The sequence below is a fragment of the Punica granatum genome, chromosome 8 (assembly GCF_007655135.1).
Source record: "Punica granatum isolate Tunisia-2019 chromosome 8, ASM765513v2, whole genome shotgun sequence".
Lineage (NCBI taxonomy): Eukaryota > Viridiplantae > Streptophyta > Magnoliopsida > Myrtales > Lythraceae > Punica > Punica granatum.
The window spans coordinates 26,402,034-26,420,027 of NC_045134.1; the positions used below are offsets into that span (position 1 = coordinate 26,402,034).

The following is a 17,994-nucleotide window of genomic DNA, read 5'->3' on the forward strand; positions in this document are numbered from 1 at the left end:
GTTTTTTTTTTGGTGAAATTTTAAAACCTTAGTTGGATCGGCTATGTCGGAGGGTACGTATGACAAGTTTCTTCCTTGTTATCCATTTTTGTGTCCCAATTTTGTCAAATTGTGATAAACTTCGAAGGATATCACCATAGAAAAAGATAATATACGAAGGAATAAATGACAAAAAATTTAAAAAGAAGGTAAAAGAGAGAAGAATTCTCTGAAAAGAGAGAAGAGATTCTTAAGCTATATTGGTGGGAAATAGAAAATAAACTCAAAAAAGGATAAGTTTGGCTTATAGACTCTTAAAAAAAAATAAAGAAAAGAAATCTATAAGCAAACTTATAAAATTGGCAAAGCTTATACAGTCACGAACACAAAAAATATTTTCTGTGTATTAAAATCTTAATGCCTTGTTTGGCAAATAATTTTTTTTAACTCTATTCCACTTATCATCAACACAATTATTACTTTTTCCTTTTTTTTTCAATTTTTTTATGTTAACTACCATTCAATTCAATTTTTAATACTAAATTCTCTCAACTATTCGTTACTTTTTCAGATCAAACTTTTACTTAAAAGCACCTAATTTAATCATGAGGTGTTATGAGGTTAACAAGATGCACTCTATATGACAATTTACTCATAATGAAAAGTTTGAAAATCCCTAAAAGCGCATTATCAAAGTTAATTAAATTAACTTTTCAGTAAAAACTTATATTAACTAATAGATTTAAGAATATCTGATCGTAAAAAAAAGTGGACCCTTCAATATCTTTCCCAAATCGACTTCCTCCATCCTCCATTAATCAATTTTCCCTTTGTATTATACTTTTTTTTATTGTATTATACTTTCTAAAGCAATGCACTGTGATTGGTGAACAAACTGAGAACTAGAATATATTCGTTTTATATTCTTGTAGAGATACAATTAATTTTGATTAGGCAATAATCTAGTCTATATTAAACTTATTATATTATCATTATTTTGACTTGGAAGGCCCATGCATTGATCATCTTTTATCTTCTGCGTGCACGTATCTTGAATATAAAATTAGTATATCTGCCAACACTTCATATTAGTCTAAAGTTATTTCGCACCAGCAAAAAGATAATTAATGTCAGGTTCAGAGCTATTATCTGTTTTTTAATGTTAGCACTTAGATATGTGCTGTAATTTGTAAATATTTTTTTCATGTGAATTCTAACATTCGAAAGCCCAATTGTGCCTCGATTAATCCAAAAACTAATGTCAAGTTAATGTGGGATCTGTTATAATTTCTCTATCAGAATGCAACAAAATTAATAACATATATAACTGGAAAGTTTATCGATAGATGGATCAATTCTTATCTATATATAAATATCGATATGATAGATTTAACTTCAATAAGAGAATCTATTGATACATTGCACATGTCCTGGCAATGCAAGATTTGTCTCGACTATATGAAGGCCTTCAGTTATAGAGTAAATTACGACATAAGTTATTTCTTCCTTAATCTCTTAATTTTTTGGATAATATTTTTTTTTCGGGTTATAAGGGAGGTTCATGAGAGATATTTCATCTTTTGTAATTTTTAGGTAATGTGCGGGCATGTATTTCGAGTAAGGAGTTTGGTCAATAAGCAGCCTATAGGGAGATGCAGTGGATCAGGTGGACTGGTCCCTTGGTGGGATGGGTCAAGCTCAATATCAATGGAGCTTCATTAGGTAATTCCGGAGCAACAAGTGCCTGTGGTCTGATTTCGAGATGAGAACGGGCCTTGGGTTCTTGGCTTTGCACAAAGCATTGGCCCCGTAGCCACTGCAATAGTTGCTAGGTTGTGGTGTGTGTTGACTGGATTGGAGCAAGCCAGGATTTGAAGTTATCATAAGGTGGTATCGGAATTAGATTTGGAAGTAGTCCATCGAGACCCTTGTGCCCCAGCTTTCCATGTTGGTGGCTCCTATTTGGGAATTATGCTAACGAGGGAATGGAGAGTTGAGATAAAATCATACGTATCATGAGGGAAATATGCTAATTGGTTGACGCAGAGTGCTATTCATTTGCCTTTAGGAATCTATTATTAACAATCTGTATCGATTGGTTTAGAAGCGCTTTTATTTGGTGGTATTGTTAAGCTCCATATCCCGCTTTTGTATTGTTAGGATCAACCAACATGTATTATGTAAATTTTCTTTTATTTTTGGACTCTTGTCTCGTTTTATCCAGCGGAAAAAAAATTTAAGAAAAGGGTGTTTGGGGGTTCGTTGAACTTCCTTTTTACTCGGGGTACCTCACCTATAGGCCACGTAATGAGTGGCAACATCATTAGATGAGATCTACATCGTAAATAATTGCCAACACATTAAAATGATTTTGCAGTTATGTACTTATGATGTTGAAAATGATTCTACGTCCAATCCAAAAAATTGAAGTTCCAAAGTTACCTACAACATACATATTTGCATGCTCATATTAAAAGAGCTTCTCGAAACTAATGGGCGACGACCGATCCAAACGTTAGCGACCATTTACATTGAATGCCAACTACCGGGAGTAAGAGCCAAATCAAATCTTGCAGAGATTTGGCCCGATAGATTACACCAAGAGCACTGATTGCTAGCTGGCGACCGATATCCTTGGTGCAAAGAGAGCGGACTACGACTTCTAAGAGATCTTCACTATGCTCTCTCATCGATTACTGTGCACCACCGGAATTCCCCGGCCCTATACCATTCCTGCTGCCGATTATTGACTTGAGAGCAGCAGCCAACACAGATTGGAAACTCGGGTCTGCGGTGATTGCCTTGGTTGCTGCCGCTATAGTGTCAGGTAATGCTATGTTTGACGAAGATGAGCTGTTCTTTTGCAAGTATGACTGATAAATACTACCAACCTTGTTGTCTTCCTGGCTCTTGTTGATGTAACCACTGCTTGTGGCATAACTGGGAAGTCCGCTGCCACCAGTATTGATGCCCCAAGATGTGATTGGTAATGCGCTTGGGATTGAATCCGAGGAGCCAAAGCTTAGAGTGCTTGTTGAGGAGAAAGGTCTACTTGATGATAATATTGGAGGGTAGGTACTGTATGTGGAAGGGTTAAACCTAGTGAACAGGTGCGAGGAAGAAGATGAAGATGGGTTCGAAGAGGTGAGATCAAGAGTGACGGTCGGGCAAGAGCTCAAGGATGAGGCAGTGGGCAAGTAGAACGGCGATCTGATGGCACCACCAGGTCTCAAGGTTTCTGGCGAAAGATGATAGTTCATTCCGTGGAGATTAGTGGCAGTCGATGGGCCCTGACCTGGATTAGAGCTCGAAGATGAGGAGCCGGAGAGAAGCATTTGGGCAGCAGCCGAGGTGGTGGAAGCCATGGCAGTGGCAGACATGGGAAGTGGGTGGTTGTGTGTTCCTTCATACGTTGTTGTCAAAATCGACATGTCTTCTGCGCATCTTTGCACCTGAAATATTTTCCGATATGAATCCAAGTACACACCAATTAATATATGTTGAAAAACGAAGATATAGTAATCGTAAGTAATTTCTTTATTATCTCTTACCTGCTTCCTCACGGGACAAGACGGTCCAACCGTGCATCGATAGTATGCGCGAGGACATGGATTGCCTTTTGCAATCTTTTGGCCATACTTTCTCCATTGACATCCATCATTCATCTGTAAAAGCGTCATTTAAATCTTATAAGCCAGAGTATGTCTTATTGCTATATATCTTCGGACCCCAAGTGCGATGAAGTATTGAATTTTAATCATATAGATGCTAACCGTTGGGGCATCACATCGAGCTCGGACAGAAACCCTAGCTTTCTTCACAGGATTATTATTGTCTTGCTGGGAAACTTCATTGTCTCCACTCCTCATTGTCTTCGGAGCTTTACTTGGTGGCCAAGTCTGCCCAGGCTCCTCCTCCCTCTGTTCTTCAAAGCTGTTCGTAGGGCTCAAGTTGGTGGGCAAAGTAGATTCGATGGTACCTGGCTTCTCCACTTCGAACTTGCACTCCAGCCCAAGCTTCAACTCTTGATCTTCTTCTTCTAGCTGAAACTTCTCCTTATCAACATTGCCTTTTTTTGGACTTGACGATAATGGCTTGTCGATTTTCTCTTGTTCCTTCTTTGAGTCGCTGCTCGAGGGCGCTCTTCCAAGGCTCAGCGACACAAGTTCAGATTCTCGACCAGTTCCTTGATCATCAATGTCTTTATGTTTTCTGATTGCATCAACCGATGGCTTATGATCTCCTTGCTTGGCGACGTCGAGGAATTGCATCTGAAGGTTATTGTAATCTCGCATTATCTGATCCAAATACTGCTTTAGTCTCAGATTCTCTTCTCTCACCTGTCCCATCTCTGCTCTCGCAGATTCGAGCTGATCTTTCTCCTGCAAATCAAATGCATCCATAAATCACAAAAAAATTAATCAATGGCAACAAATAATTTGTTACTTATATATAGAATAGCTATAGCTGGTTGTGCTAAGTGTTAACTCTAAATGATTAAAATCATCATATGTAAGTCGATTCTTATATATACATATATAGGCCGGCTCCTCAATTAAAGTCTGCAAGTTTGTTTATGTTTGTTATATCCACTACAAGAATACGGATTTATGGACGTGAAAAGTCTGCCTTAAATAGAGACGAATGAATTGATCATCCGGAAATGGAATGCCTTTCTTGTATGTCTTATAAAACTAAACCAGAATATAGCATATTAAAATTGGATTTATTAAGAGAGGAAAATGCACAACAAAAAGTATATACTCTAATTAATATTAACATTCTATATTACTCGCCTTCTAGAAAACGAAGTGTTTTGTGTTGATCTAGCTAGGACCTATATATGCAAAGGTGGTGTTTTTCGGTGAAGGCCTTTAAAATCTCACCTAGGGTTTCAGTTTTTGACGAGTTGAAAGATTAGGATTTAGAAAAATGAGGAGGGATAGATCGATTCATCGATTCATAGGCAAGTGATGTGGAAATATATCTGCGCGAATAGTCAAATAGAAACGGGCAATGGCGAAAGGGGGATGAAGTAAAATCCAGACCTGCAATATATTGAGAGAGCATGAGTAGCTATCACTGATGAAAAAAATATCTGTATGCCTTCCAAAAATCAAGAAAGCCATAGGCTGTCGTTTTGAGCAGTCAACTTGTGCTGGGTCAAGAATTTCCAGATGATTGATTTCGACTAGTGTTTTAACCTTATTAACAATTAGCTGAAAAGGGCGCAGGACTTTTAGACCCACGAAATTGGACCCTGTGTTTGTCTGACCAATATATATATTACTTTATCTATTTTCCCGATAAATTTGCCTATTTTTATAATAATTCAAGAAGTCGATCTTTCTTTGATCAACTGCATTCTCAATGAGTTGAAAGCTCTACTGAAAATCGATTGGGTGATGAAGATGGCTCGGACACATATGTATATATTGTGTATATGTTTATATATGGAGAAGTTCAAGATCTGGGGCTCAGATCAGGAGGAGCAATCTTGAAGCCCAAAAATATGAGTGCAGAAATATGAGAGATCAGGCTTGAACGATTCGATATTAATCGAATAAAACCGTAAAAATAAGGCATCACGGGATAAGATTTATTCAGCTCCATGTAGTATGACTAATTATGAACACTGAAAGACTCGATGCCGAAGAAAATTAAAGGAGAACGTCAAGTCTTAGCTATCAAAAGCACATAAGGAATGCTCAGCAAAAAAAGAAAAAGCATATAAGGAAATTTCCAATAATGATTCTTATCGAACATTGATGGAGGACTCGGCCGGTTTGAAGCTCATCATGTTCCCATATTAAAGCTAGTACACACTGGCTCGGATACAGATCTCAAGTTCAAGAGAAGGATCGATATATATACGAGAGACAGAAATGAATCGATAATCACCTTAGCTGAAATGTTATTGTCTCCCAGTACTCCTCGATCATCATGGCCATTTAGATGATGACCGGATTTGCCGTTCAATCTCTTCTCTTGATCATTATTGCTGGCTACTTCTGGATGATGATGCCGGTGATCTTCTTCATCAGCTCTGGGACCCGACCGTCCGATATCATTCGTCACAGCCTCCATAGTGGTCTTCACCTCCTCTCTTCGTGTTCTTGTTCCTCCTCTTTCCTTCCCTTTCCTTATAAGGGTATTCCCACAAACAAAATGTCAAGCATAAATGCGTGTGTGTATATATATATATGTATATAGCTAAGGAAAGAGCCTGCAGTATTTGACTAAAAATTACTCAAAAACTTTCAACTCTCTGTCATCTCATCACACAGACACAGCAAGCGAAATGTCAACAGCCCCTTTCTTCTCTCTCATCCCCTCAATTTGCAATCTAAAACAAAACACAGTCCCAACTCCCTTTCTTTCATAGGCTCTAGAAAGAGTATGAGACGGACCATTCTCATTTGATTCCTTCCTCACACTGGCGTATACCTATTCTTTGAGAAAATTACGGATCTCATGAGACTCAATTGGGACAACAAATTGAAACTTGGGATTTTCGCTTTGAAAACATATGCTCGCACGGTGGAGGACTGGCCCCCTAATCGAGGAATTCGTAACCTTAGTCCAATTTTCTGTCTTGTAGTAAAAGAGGCAGACAACTTCAACGATTGAGAGGTTGATGTATATATAAAATAAAGAACTGTCAAGAAAAAAAATTATGATGAAAGGGATTAAATTTTATAGAGTGGGCGCAGAGAGCTTCAAGCCGCAAAAATCGGACCCCACCTAATACATTGGCCCCCGCTGATATCGTTGAAGTTTCCGTACAAAATTCATATACATATATATATTAGTCCAATTTCTTATTAAATTGAAATATCACAACCAGCCAATACATATACATATATATATATAAAAAGTTCGCATGTCGATTGGTAAAGTACTTTTTTTTTTGTCAATACTTTGCCACCGTACGTTTCTATAATTTTGTTTCTTAGTTGTTTACGTTCCACCTTTTGAATTTTCAATTCGTATTTATAATTATTACGTTATTAGTACTTAAGTTGAGTGATTATTTGGATAAAAGTAAGTTGATCGATGATTGATCTAATCTTAAAGTATAAGTAATATATCTAAACTTTAAGCTTAGGTATACCCAGAAACATCAAGATCAATTTGGATTTAATATTATTAGGTATTCAACTGATCAGATCATTAGCATTGACTTTTTCTTAAACCAAATAGGAAAAAAAAAAAAGAAAGCATCGACTTATTTGTGAGTGTCATTTTAAAAGGATGATGCCTGAGCATATATGGTTGGGCTAAGTTCATTTTCTGGTTATATATATTAGGTTTTATAATACACATCCGCAGAATATTGTTGACATATAACTCTGGTTGATAAAATCAAGTATGACGGGACAAATTCTGTTTGGAGAAAGAACAAAGAGAACTTGATTTCTAGGACATATTGATAAGAATGTCTAAGAAAATAAATTAAATTATTTGGTCAAATAAATGTTGGACCAGTATTAAACTACAGTCGTCATAATAAGAGCCGAAGATGACAAGAACCTTGAACTGTAGACTTTGTATAATGTCTGACTGCATGAATAGACAGATATTTACTTTTCAAATGAACGATATATGTACATCCTAACCCCGAGAGAGAGAGAGAGAGAGAGGGAGGGAGGGAGAGAGAGAGAGAGAGAGAGAGAGAGAGAGAGAGAGAGAGAGAGAGAGAGAGACCCTATCATCAGAAAACAATTCTCAATATAACTACATGACAAATGAATGCTTTCTATTTGATTTCTAATTTTGTTATCAGATACATGCATAATAAAAGAAATTGGCATAACTATACCCATGTTGTAGTTGTGTTGATTAATATTCGATGCGAAGCGGAATAGAAAGCAAAACACGTAATTAAAGAATATTCTCTGCCCTTTATGTACTCTTATGGCATGATATATATAATAGATGTTTTATCAAGAAAGGAGAATTTTCAACTTTTTGTCAAATTTCAAAATGATGGAACCAACTATGATTATTGGTTGTAAATAAAAATCCAAGACCTGGAACATTAATTTGACCTATATATATTTCTAAAAAAGTACGTGGTGCAAACTTGTGCTGCTTATACTTTTGAAGTTACTACCTATGTATGGATATATACACAAATCCCTCTCTCCCATTATATCATGTAATTAAAAAAATATAATTAAGCTGATTATTAGTTTCATAATCAATTTAATCCACTTATAACCATGCACCCGTTTGGGAGTCATATATGCCTAAGGGACATCCTACTTATATATATATATATATTCAGGAAAAAAAATCCTACTTATAATATATATATGTGTGTGTGTGTATGTATTCCCACCTAATTAACCAATTAAGGAGAATTGAAGAACAGACAAAAACCCAAGAAGACCTAATTAAACAAGGTCAATGCTTTGTACTTATATATATATATATATATATTATAAAAACACACATGTATATGCTTTATGTCTTTAGTCTACCGACTATTAATAGGTTATCTTACCACAAGTTGCGAAGTCTTCATCTTATTTACCATTTAATTAGGCAATTTCTTAGTGTAAGAATTCCTACCATAGAATACGGACTGGATTGAGATTCCTACCATAACTATTTGTAACAGATATATCCAGTTAAATAGAGAATGCATGGATTTGAACGCATGAAATTAAATGAATGAATGATTAATTAAGAAACAGTATAATTAAGGAGCTAGCTAGCTAGATTCTCGGGTTGGACAAGTCAATTGGGTGTTGTGAGAAGTTATTAAACAGTGTCAACGATTCCTATCAAACCATGCATTGAAATGGGACAATTTGATCAATATAGGTTGTTTCAAGCAGTTCGGAACTTATTCCGTATACGCAAGATCTCAGATTCGAGTTATTGTGAATGTAGAAAATTCAAACTGAAAAAGATTTACCCTTTATCCAACTCAACTAGATTAATTCAGTCTCAACTGGATTTTCAAATATCAGAGCTCAAACAAAAAAAAATAGAGCAATTTGTAACCACTGGCGTTTGCATATTGCTATTCCCTTGTGTCCTACGGGGATTCAGACTATATATACACACATGCATATATATATATATATATATATATATATGCGCGCGCATCGATATCAAATTCAAAGACAGTATTAGTTAGAAGATCAGGCTTTTTGCAAGAAAATGTTCATAAACAATAATATATTTGCTAATTAAGTATACATAAATGTACAAATTGATATCAGGGCGTGTTCATATATAGACATCAATATCAAATTCAATTATGAAACTTACAAGGGTGTTAGCGTCCTTAAACAGGGATCAGTGCACATATCTTATTTTTAAAATGGGGGAGTTCACTGTTTTATGAAAAAAAATATACATAGGGGTGTTTGCGGAATTTATCCTTATATAAAATATGTTACATTAAATCACCATCACGTCACATAAGAACCACTTATCACAAAGACTCACCGAGCTTTTCATAGGTTCGAAAGGTTCTAGAAATTAATTAATATTGTACGTGTTGTAGCTAGCTATAACCAAAGGCATGATACATATATTAATACATATGATGTAAGCCTCTTATGTATAGCATTGCTTTGACATGTTATGTACAAAAGTTGATCTTAAAAAAACAAAATTTGAAAGAGATGAAATGAATCTAATTTCCTCTCTGTGTAACACCCCAAAAGACAAAATTCATTAGGGAAATATAATAAATTTACGCATGTATATATTTATATTATATATAAAAGTATGATAAGTTTGTCCAATTTTCAATATTTGAAAAATGCCTCTATATCCTCGTATCTTTTCCTTGTATCTTTTCGGCTTGTGACTTTTCCTCGCACATTTTCAGTGTATATATATACTCGCTATTTCTATTCATTGTTCATTTTCAACGTTTTATTACCTTGCATCTCTCTTAATTGAACTAGCCTTTCATCACAGCTATGTTTATTCTATTATTATTTCATAACGATTTATACTTTCAAAACTTCGTTGCACCATATGTTTGTTTTCAATGTCTCAACATGTTCATACATTTTTTTATCTCATCGCTATGAATTACGTAAATGTTTTCAAAAGATCTCGTTTCCTCAATTTTAGTTCCAAAAAATACTTGTATACTTCGTAAATTTTTACATTTCTTTCCATACCTTTTACTCACATTTTTTGTATGCTTTGTTAGTATAACCTTTTCTCACACTTTCGACTCTCTATTCATCGTTCATTTTCAACATTCATTACATCACATGTTCTATCATATATTTCCTCATCTGAGTTAAACTTTGTACACCTCTTCTAAAGTACGATCATTCCCAAAGTATTTCTCCAATTTTTTTTCCTTTCTGCCCTCAGTAAAATAATAAGATTACTATTTTACCCTTTCATTCAAATAATGCGAATGCTGCTAAACATCACATCTTTTCAATAGCATGACATCATTTCATTTGTTTTATTAAAAAAACTAACTTCTAAGTATTTTTTCTCATGACCTTTCTATTTCAATGCACCCTTTCATACATTTTCACTATAAAAATTGCTTATCATGTTCTTTCTTATAATTATTTACTTTAACAAACGCATCACGCATGAAATAACTTTTCCATTAAACTCTCACGGTTCCTCTCTCCCAATTCCTACTTACATTTGTATTTTTTTCTATTTTCTCTTTTGGTTTTTAATTACCTTTTCTTTTAATTAATCTTATTATTTGACTTTGCTAATCTTTGTAAATTTTTTTTCCCACTCTCTTTCTTCTACCATAATCCTTTTATTTTATTTTTCAAGTTTCAAAAACCAGTTTGTACATGTTCTTTCTCATGACCTTTCGGTTTCAAAGCGCCCTTTCATATTTTTTCACTATAAAAGCTACATAACATGTTCTTTCCCATAATTATTCACTCTGACAAACGTATCAAATATGAAATAACTTATCTATTCAATGTTCACAGTTCCCCTCTCTCCTTTCCTATTTACATTTGTATCAATAGATTTTCAATATTTATATTAAGAATTTTTAAAAATTATTTCATAGATGGATATTTTCTGATGAGTTACTGACATATACCCTGTAATTAATTCCTTTCGAAAATACCAAACAAATTCAAACAATTTTAGACTAATTTTTCAAAATTTATATTAATTTACTGAAAAATTTATTTAAGATATTATGCCGTTGCTAATTTTTTTTCAAAATACGAGTCAAATTTTTTATGAGACACTATGGATATAAAAGTACACATTTGGGAGAATAAAAAAGAAGGAAAGAGAAAAGGAGTTTCAAAGAAAAAAGATGCCATATCATTAATTTCTTTTTTTATCTTATTTGGTTTTATCTTATCTCAAGTTTCTTCTTCTCTCTCTATTCTTATTATCTTGTCTTTCTTCTATCCACAAACATCGGTTATCATTTTATCCATTGCCACTGTAGTGCTTGCCACCACCACCTACTAACAACGTTGTATAAGCTTAGAGTCCTCATGTTGTCAATGTCCTCCCTTCATGAGCTCTAGGTACATTTTCTTTCCTGCTCCTCAAGGGTACCTGGGTAACAATGGAAAGATAAGTTGCTTCCAATGAAAATTTAATATCGATTATCAATACAACTTATCAGTTTGCAACTGAAATTAAATTTACTCTTATGCCTTAGGTGGGATATAAAGTGTATTGCTACAAATAATAAAAGGCCAAATTTCTACTTTTTTTGGGGTCATTAACCCTCATAGACATTATTAAATTTTTTTTATTTATTTATAAATTAAAATAAGAACAGATTTCTAACTAGATATGGTCATAAATCAAATCAAAATGAAATACTATTAATTTGTATATAATTTGTATGTTTCTTTTTTAAAAGATGATTTTGAACTGATGAACATATTGTGGCCCATTAATTCTGGTATCGTTTTACAAGAATATATCCTTCGGGTATTATGTATTTTAACCTTATCAAAGAAGGATAAGGTTTAATGTGTAACACACGTGAAATCATCCTTCATAAGGCTCAAATACATAATACTCGAATGACATAATATATAAAATTCATATCTCTTATTTGGCTCCCCCATCAATTCACACGTGTTCATCTTCTACTCTACTTTTTACTTATTTGTCTTCAACCCCCACTCTATCTCTATCTTTACCTAAGTTTTTTTTTTTCAATTTTATCACAATTTTATAAATTTCTTAATAATAGCACAACTATGTAGAATTATAAATGGTATATAATGATGAAAATACATAGGTAAATTTAATTTCAGTTGTAAATTGATAAGTTGTGTTGATATTCGATATTAGATTTACATTGGAAATAACTTATCTCTCTATTTTCACACATGTATCTTTAAGCAGCAAGAACGAAAATGTACCTAGAGTTCGTGAGAGAAGACATTGACAGCATGAGAACTTTAAGCTTGTGCAACATTGTTACTGGGTGGTGGTGGCGGCAAGCACTACAGTGACAATGGATAAAATGGTAGTGAATGTATGTGGACAGAAGAAACAGAAGAGAATAAAAATAATGAGAGAAAAAGAAATCTGAGATAAGAGAAAATAAAATTAAATAAAAAAAGAAATTAAGGCTATGATATATCTTTTTTTTTGAAACTTTTCTTGTCTTGTTTTCTTTTTTATTCTCCCAAATGCGTACTTTTGTATCCATAGAATCTTATAAAAAATTTGATTGGGACTTTGAAAACAAATTACCGGTGATATAATGTCTTAAATAATTTTTTAAGTAAATTAATATAAATTTTGAAAAATTCATCAAAAATAAAAAACAAATTAATCACATGATATATGTTAGTAACTCATCAGAAAATATCTATTTATAGAATAATTTTCAAAATTCTTAATATAAATTTTGGAAATTCATCAATACAAATGTAAATAGGAAAAATGAGAGAGGAACAACGAGCCTTGAATGGAGAAGTTATTTCATATTTGATGCGTTTACCAGAGTGAATAATTATAGGAAAGAACATGCTAGATAGTTTTTATAGTGAAAAAGTATGAAATGGTGCCTTAGAATCGAAAGATCATGAGAAAGAAAAGGTATGAGTTGATTTTTTAAAATTGAAAAAAATAAAAGGATTATGGCCGAAGAAAGAGAATACGAGGAATTCTTTTTCAATGATTAGCAAAGTCAAAGAATAAGAACAATTAAAAGGATAAGTAATTAAAAATTGAAAGAGAAAATAGAAAAAAATACAAATGTAAATAGGAAAGGGGAGAAAGGAATCATGAGAGTTGAATATAGAAGTTATTTCATATTTTGAGTTCGTTAGAGTGAATAATTATGAGAAAAATATGTCAAGTAATTTTTATAGTGAAGAAAGATGAAAGGGTGCCTTGAAATTGAAAGATCATAAGAATGAACACGTAAAAGTTAGTTTTTCTATTAAAACAAATGAAAGGATGTCGTGCTATTGAAAATATGTGATGTTTAGTAGCACTCGTATTATTTGAGTAAAGGTAAAATAGTAATATTATTAATTTATCATGGGTAAAAAGGAAAAAAAATTGGAGAAACACTTTCGGAAGGGTTGTACTTTAGAAGAGATATGCAAAATTTAATTCGACTGAGGTAATATGATAGGGCATGTGAGACAACGAATGATGAGAATAAGCGATAAATAAAGAGTTATAAGTGTGTGAGAAAAACTCATACTAGCAAAGTGCACCAAAACTGTGAAAGTAAAAGATATAAGAAAGGTAGAAATTTACAAAGGATTTGAAAATAACCACGTGATTCATAGTGATGAGACAATAAATGTATGATCAATACAACAGACTTTGAAAACGAACATATGACTCAACAAAATTTTGAAACTATAAATCGTTGTGAAATAATAATAGAATAAACATATTTGTGATGAATGGATAACTCGGTTGAGAGAGATGCGATACAATAAAACGTTGAAAATGAGCAATGATTAGAAAGAGCCAGTTTATATAAATAATAAAAATGTGCGACCAAAAGTCACGATCTGAAAAGGTGCGAGGAGAAGTCACGAGGGTATAATGATATTTTTGAAATATTAAAAATTGGATAAAATTGTCATATTTTTATGTATAGATATAGATTGATTGATAGATATAGATTGATTGATTGACTTGATCTATCCATGTTTGGTATTGGAAAGGATTAATTAATTTCATGTACGTGAATGATGAGTTAGTAGCTACCTAGATTTCAATGTAAATGCACACCAGAGGCAGCATGTCAAACCCAAAGAAAAATACTTATCAAAGTCAACTAGTCAGCTCTTGCACATGGAAGATAAAGCTAACCTAGATTATGGGCAAACATCATCAATTATAATAACATTCTTGATTTTGTATCGCCTAAGTCGATTATTCACAAAAATTTCCACCTAATGTATATTTCTTCCGATTGAAAACAGTCAATATAAAGTTCGTCCACTAATAATGCTATTTATTAACTATAACACATTTTATGAAATTATTTTATCATTATATTTTCGAATCTGCACTGCTCATGAGATTTTATTAAAAAAAATGCAGTTTACATTTTGCTTTCTGTCTATGTAAGATTATACACAGTTGACTGATGAAAGCTATTACTTGTCAATGTTTTATCAATTTTTAATTTTTTCTTCGAAGGAAGAGAATATGGACTAATTCGGACCATACTTGATTGACATTCTTCGTGCCCTCCATATTGACGAATCGGGGCCAGGTTGTAATGTTGTTTCAGTCTTATTTGTCGGTTCATCCATCGGTATTCATTTGACAACATTCATACGCGCAATTTACTCCAATATATACGTACCGCGTTCTTGATCCGGTGAAGTCACAGAAATTGGTTAAGCTTGTAATATCGTTATGTTCACCAAACATATGTTATGCTAAGGATCATTATCTTTTCAAGTCAACCCTCTGAATTTACGCAGATTACAACTAACCCCACAAAAAAAAAAAAAGAAAGAGAAAAGACCTTTTCAGAAGGAGACCACACACTCCATTTAGATCGAACGATACATTATTTTCGATCAGTTACATACAAGCAAGCAACAGTTGTAAGATCCTAACTCGCCATGCCTTGCTAATTTACGGAATTATCTTACTGAAGAGAAAAAAAAAATGCAAAAATATCATGAACCCAAACCAACTGTTACACAGGACACATGACAGCAAAGAAAATGCCCCCCGAAACTTGTTTAATTCCAATGGTCGAGTAAGTTCAGAAACCTTGAGTGAGTGCAAAGACTCTTCCGTATAGAGGTGGCTCCAACGCAGAGACAGCTGCTTCGATTTCCTACCGAGTGAGAATGCAAATTAGTATCTCCACCAAATACAAGATAAATTTTGCTCTTTGGTTTGTTTTGCTTTCATCAAGGAGTTTCAGAAGGGTACCTCACGTTTGTGTCGAGCTGAGAAATGGATTAGAAGTATGGCTTTGTTCTGAAACTTATCTGCATACCCAACAATCTGAAAGGAAGCGCGGAGTGTTATTACGAGTAGCAGACCATGTTATGCAAGCAGAGACAGATGAGTTAAATTCGATGAATGCATTTAGGGGACAAAGTACATGTCTCTAAAACTAACCTCTGACAGGTGAGTGTGTCCATACTCTCTTGCATCTTCGACAGTCACCGTGTCATTAATGAAGGTGCTCTAGAAGATACGGTGCATCAGAATAACTAACATCAGAAACCACTTATTACCCTTTAACTTAGCACATAGTGACGGTATTATTAGAATAGGAAGTGATACCTCCAAGATTAGAATCTTAGCCCTCAAGACATCGACGTTATCACTATCAGCTATAAAGTCAGACATTGTGTCTCCTGTAAAAGCAATCTCAGGTACAGTTATGGTGTTCGTGACCTGAAATGCGAAACATCATTATGATTTATGCATGGAGGCAAGATAACAATAGGATTGAGACACACAAATTGGAATTTAACAAAATAGAAAGAAATGCTGCCACATCTCCCAAATAAAAGCTAACTGCAACGACAAAGATCTGCCTACCTCAACACCAGACAACCTCAAATCCCGAATCTCTCTGCCAGAAAGGCCTGCATACTCCTGCTTCAGTTTCTGCTTTACAGAGTAGACTACGTAGCCCTATGATACAACAGAAGGAGAAATAGAACTGTCAGGCTCAGAATCACTCTTTGATCTAGAATGAGTGATTATCTTTCCTATGGAAATAAACATAAAGAGAATCCAAAGACGAAAAACCAGGACCGACCTGGCTTGAGATGACATGGTAAGTCCTAAAAGCTCTTACTTTAAGATCTTTCCTAATAGAAATCTCCTCTCCTGCATGCATAAGTCGTAGGATCTAGGATAATGCAAGTATGGAGCAAAGTGAGCGAAACCCGACAGCCAGCAACTGAATTTATACATCCAAAAAGTTTGGAATTTTTGAACTGGCGAGCATTACCAACATCCATGCCAATGAGATTAACCTTCAGCTCCGAACCATCCATCTTCCTATGCACCTTGAAGAGACTCTCCACGTCTTCTTTCACAGAACTTGGAACGATAACTGTCGGAGGTTTCAGACTGAACAATCCACGACTCGCAACATACATGGCGACTCCTCCCTAATAAATGAATGCCTCATTACTTAATACATTTTATAGAAAGGAGCAATATTTCGTGACTCAATAAATTGAATAATTATCTGAAACTCGAAATGCAACAACTCAATGGGAACTCCAAAACCAATATGCTTCTTCATCGACTATGAAAACCGACGATAATTCTATCACAAAAATACTATCAGTTGCTTTAATCAAGAAAAAAAATCAACAATTAGTGTTACTGATTGACAAATATCGGGCAAAATGAAAACTTTTTTTGGCCAAAATTCATCATCCCCCAACATTTGAGGAAAAAATTGAAACTTCCTCACCAAACGACAGATGATTTGAGACGGGAAATCAAGAGGGCAGCTTACAATGTGGTCCATGTGGGCGTGGGAGATGAAGAGGAAGTCCTGCGCAACAGCGCGCTGCGGGCACCGCCCGATGTCGAATGCCAACTTCAGCGACGGGAAGATGATGCACGTCTCGTGCCCGGCGATCGACAACCCGTCGACGGGGTACCCTTCGATCACCAGTTTCTTGCCGGTTCCAGACTCTCCCGGGTCTTCAGCTGTAGGGCTTCCGGAGCTTCCTTCCATTGATACGGAGCTCATGTCTCCCGCCACGCCTTCCCACTCTCTCTCCACTCCCCTCCACTTTATTCCTCGACTTTGCCTTCTATTCGAAGATCAACTCTCAGGGAGAAAAAAAAAAAAAGGCTTCTTCTTCTTCTTCTTCCCACTCTGTTGCTGATCTGAGTTCAAAGATCAATGCGCAGGCAAAGCAGAGCTAGGCAGCCGTTCCAAACCTCTCAAAAAAGGGATTTTTGCGTACACCGATTTGGTGGCGGCGGATGTAGTGGCGGCGGATGGGAAGAGGAAGTGGGGCGTGCCGCGACGCTTGAGAGATAATCTTTTGCTGGAGAGGGAAAGTTGGTCAAGATTTGAAAGATACAAAGTTCTGGGGCCAATTTGATATTCTACAAAAGTTAGAAGTGAAATGGGCCCATGTTGGGCTCACTTGGGCCTCAACAATGGGCTTTCTTCTAGGCTCACAGTTAATAGCTCCATAGCCCAATAGACCCAACATCAATTTTCTTTCTCTTTTTTTTTTTCCTTTTAATTTGTTCGTAATGCAAAACACAATATGGACTTTTTTCGGTGAAATACCGAGGTGTGCTCGTCATATTGATTGATGCACACTTGGATATGCACTCTCAATGGTAAGTAACTAAAGAATACGTCCTTATAGTAATAGTGAGACGAATCCATATATATGTCATTGCGGAACATGCGTCGTGATTGCGGTTTCTTAAAGGAAGTCTTCGGCTGTGATACGGAAGGAAAGCAAGGAATAATAAGAATGGCTTTGCTTGAGACCGCTCCTGAGTCCTGACTATGCTCTCTAATTCAAAAGGAAGTTAGGAATAATATCAAATATGCTTCCCCTTATA

General features: G+C 34.9%; 2 protein-coding genes across 3 annotated transcripts; both read right to left on the bottom strand.

The window, feature by feature from the left end:
* Positions 1-2,331: 2,331 nt before the first annotated feature.
* LOC116187287 (WRKY transcription factor 72A-like) lies at positions 2,332-6,542 on the bottom strand. The gene is made up of 4 exons (XM_031515940.1): positions 5,881-6,542; positions 3,753-4,361; positions 3,531-3,644; positions 2,332-3,431 (listed from the first exon to the last, which is right to left on the bottom strand). The coding sequence occupies exons 1-4, from the start codon at positions 6,064-6,066 to the stop codon at positions 2,673-2,675; spliced, it is 1,668 nt and encodes a 555-aa protein (XP_031371800.1). The 5' UTR covers positions 6,067-6,542; the 3' UTR covers positions 2,332-2,672.
* An 8,305-nt stretch (positions 6,543-14,847) lies between these two features.
* On the bottom strand, positions 14,848-17,462 carry LOC116215900 (tRNase Z TRZ1). 2 transcript variants are annotated; one of them, XM_031551708.1, is made up of 8 exons: positions 16,916-17,462; positions 16,397-16,559; positions 16,202-16,272; positions 15,979-16,074; positions 15,718-15,831; positions 15,550-15,618; positions 15,358-15,432; positions 14,848-15,259 (listed from the first exon to the last, which is right to left on the bottom strand). In XM_031551708.1, the coding sequence occupies exons 1-8, from the start codon at positions 17,153-17,155 to the stop codon at positions 15,185-15,187; spliced, it is 903 nt and encodes a 300-aa protein (XP_031407568.1). In that variant the 5' UTR covers positions 17,156-17,462; the 3' UTR covers positions 14,848-15,184. The 2 variants fall into 2 exon arrangements, with proteins under 2 accessions (XP_031407568.1, XP_031407569.1); XM_031551709.1 differs by lacking the exon at positions 15,550-15,618 and having other exon boundaries at positions 16,916-17,460.
* Positions 17,463-17,994: the final 532 nt, after the last annotated feature.

What these genes read in the sequence shown, in the direction of transcription:
- LOC116215900 (XM_031551708.1), bottom strand. Translation starts at nt 17,155, where the DNA reads ATGAGCTCCGTATCAATGGAAGGAAGCTCCGGAAGCCCTACAGCTGAA. An exon ending in CTAAGATTCTAATCTTGGAG is followed by an intron (nt 15,619 to 15,717) that starts GTATCACTTCCT and finishes CGTATCTTCTAG; the next exon opens with AGCACCTTCATTAATGACAC. An exon ending in CAGCTCGACACAAACGTGAG is followed by an intron (nt 15,260 to 15,357) that starts GTACCCTTCTGA and finishes CTCACTCGGTAG; the next exon opens with GAAATCGAAGCAGCTGTCTC.
- LOC116187287 (XM_031515940.1), bottom strand. Translation starts at nt 6,066, where the DNA reads ATGGAGGCTGTGACGAATGATATCGGACGGTCGGGTCCCAGAGCTGAT. An exon ending in CTCGATGTGATGCCCCAACG is followed by an intron (nt 3,645 to 3,752) that starts GTTAGCATCTAT and finishes ACGCTTTTACAG; the next exon opens with ATGAATGATGGATGTCAATG. An exon ending in CTTGTCCCGTGAGGAAGCAG is followed by an intron (nt 3,432 to 3,530) that starts GTAAGAGATAAT and finishes AAAATATTTCAG; the next exon opens with GTGCAAAGATGCGCAGAAGA.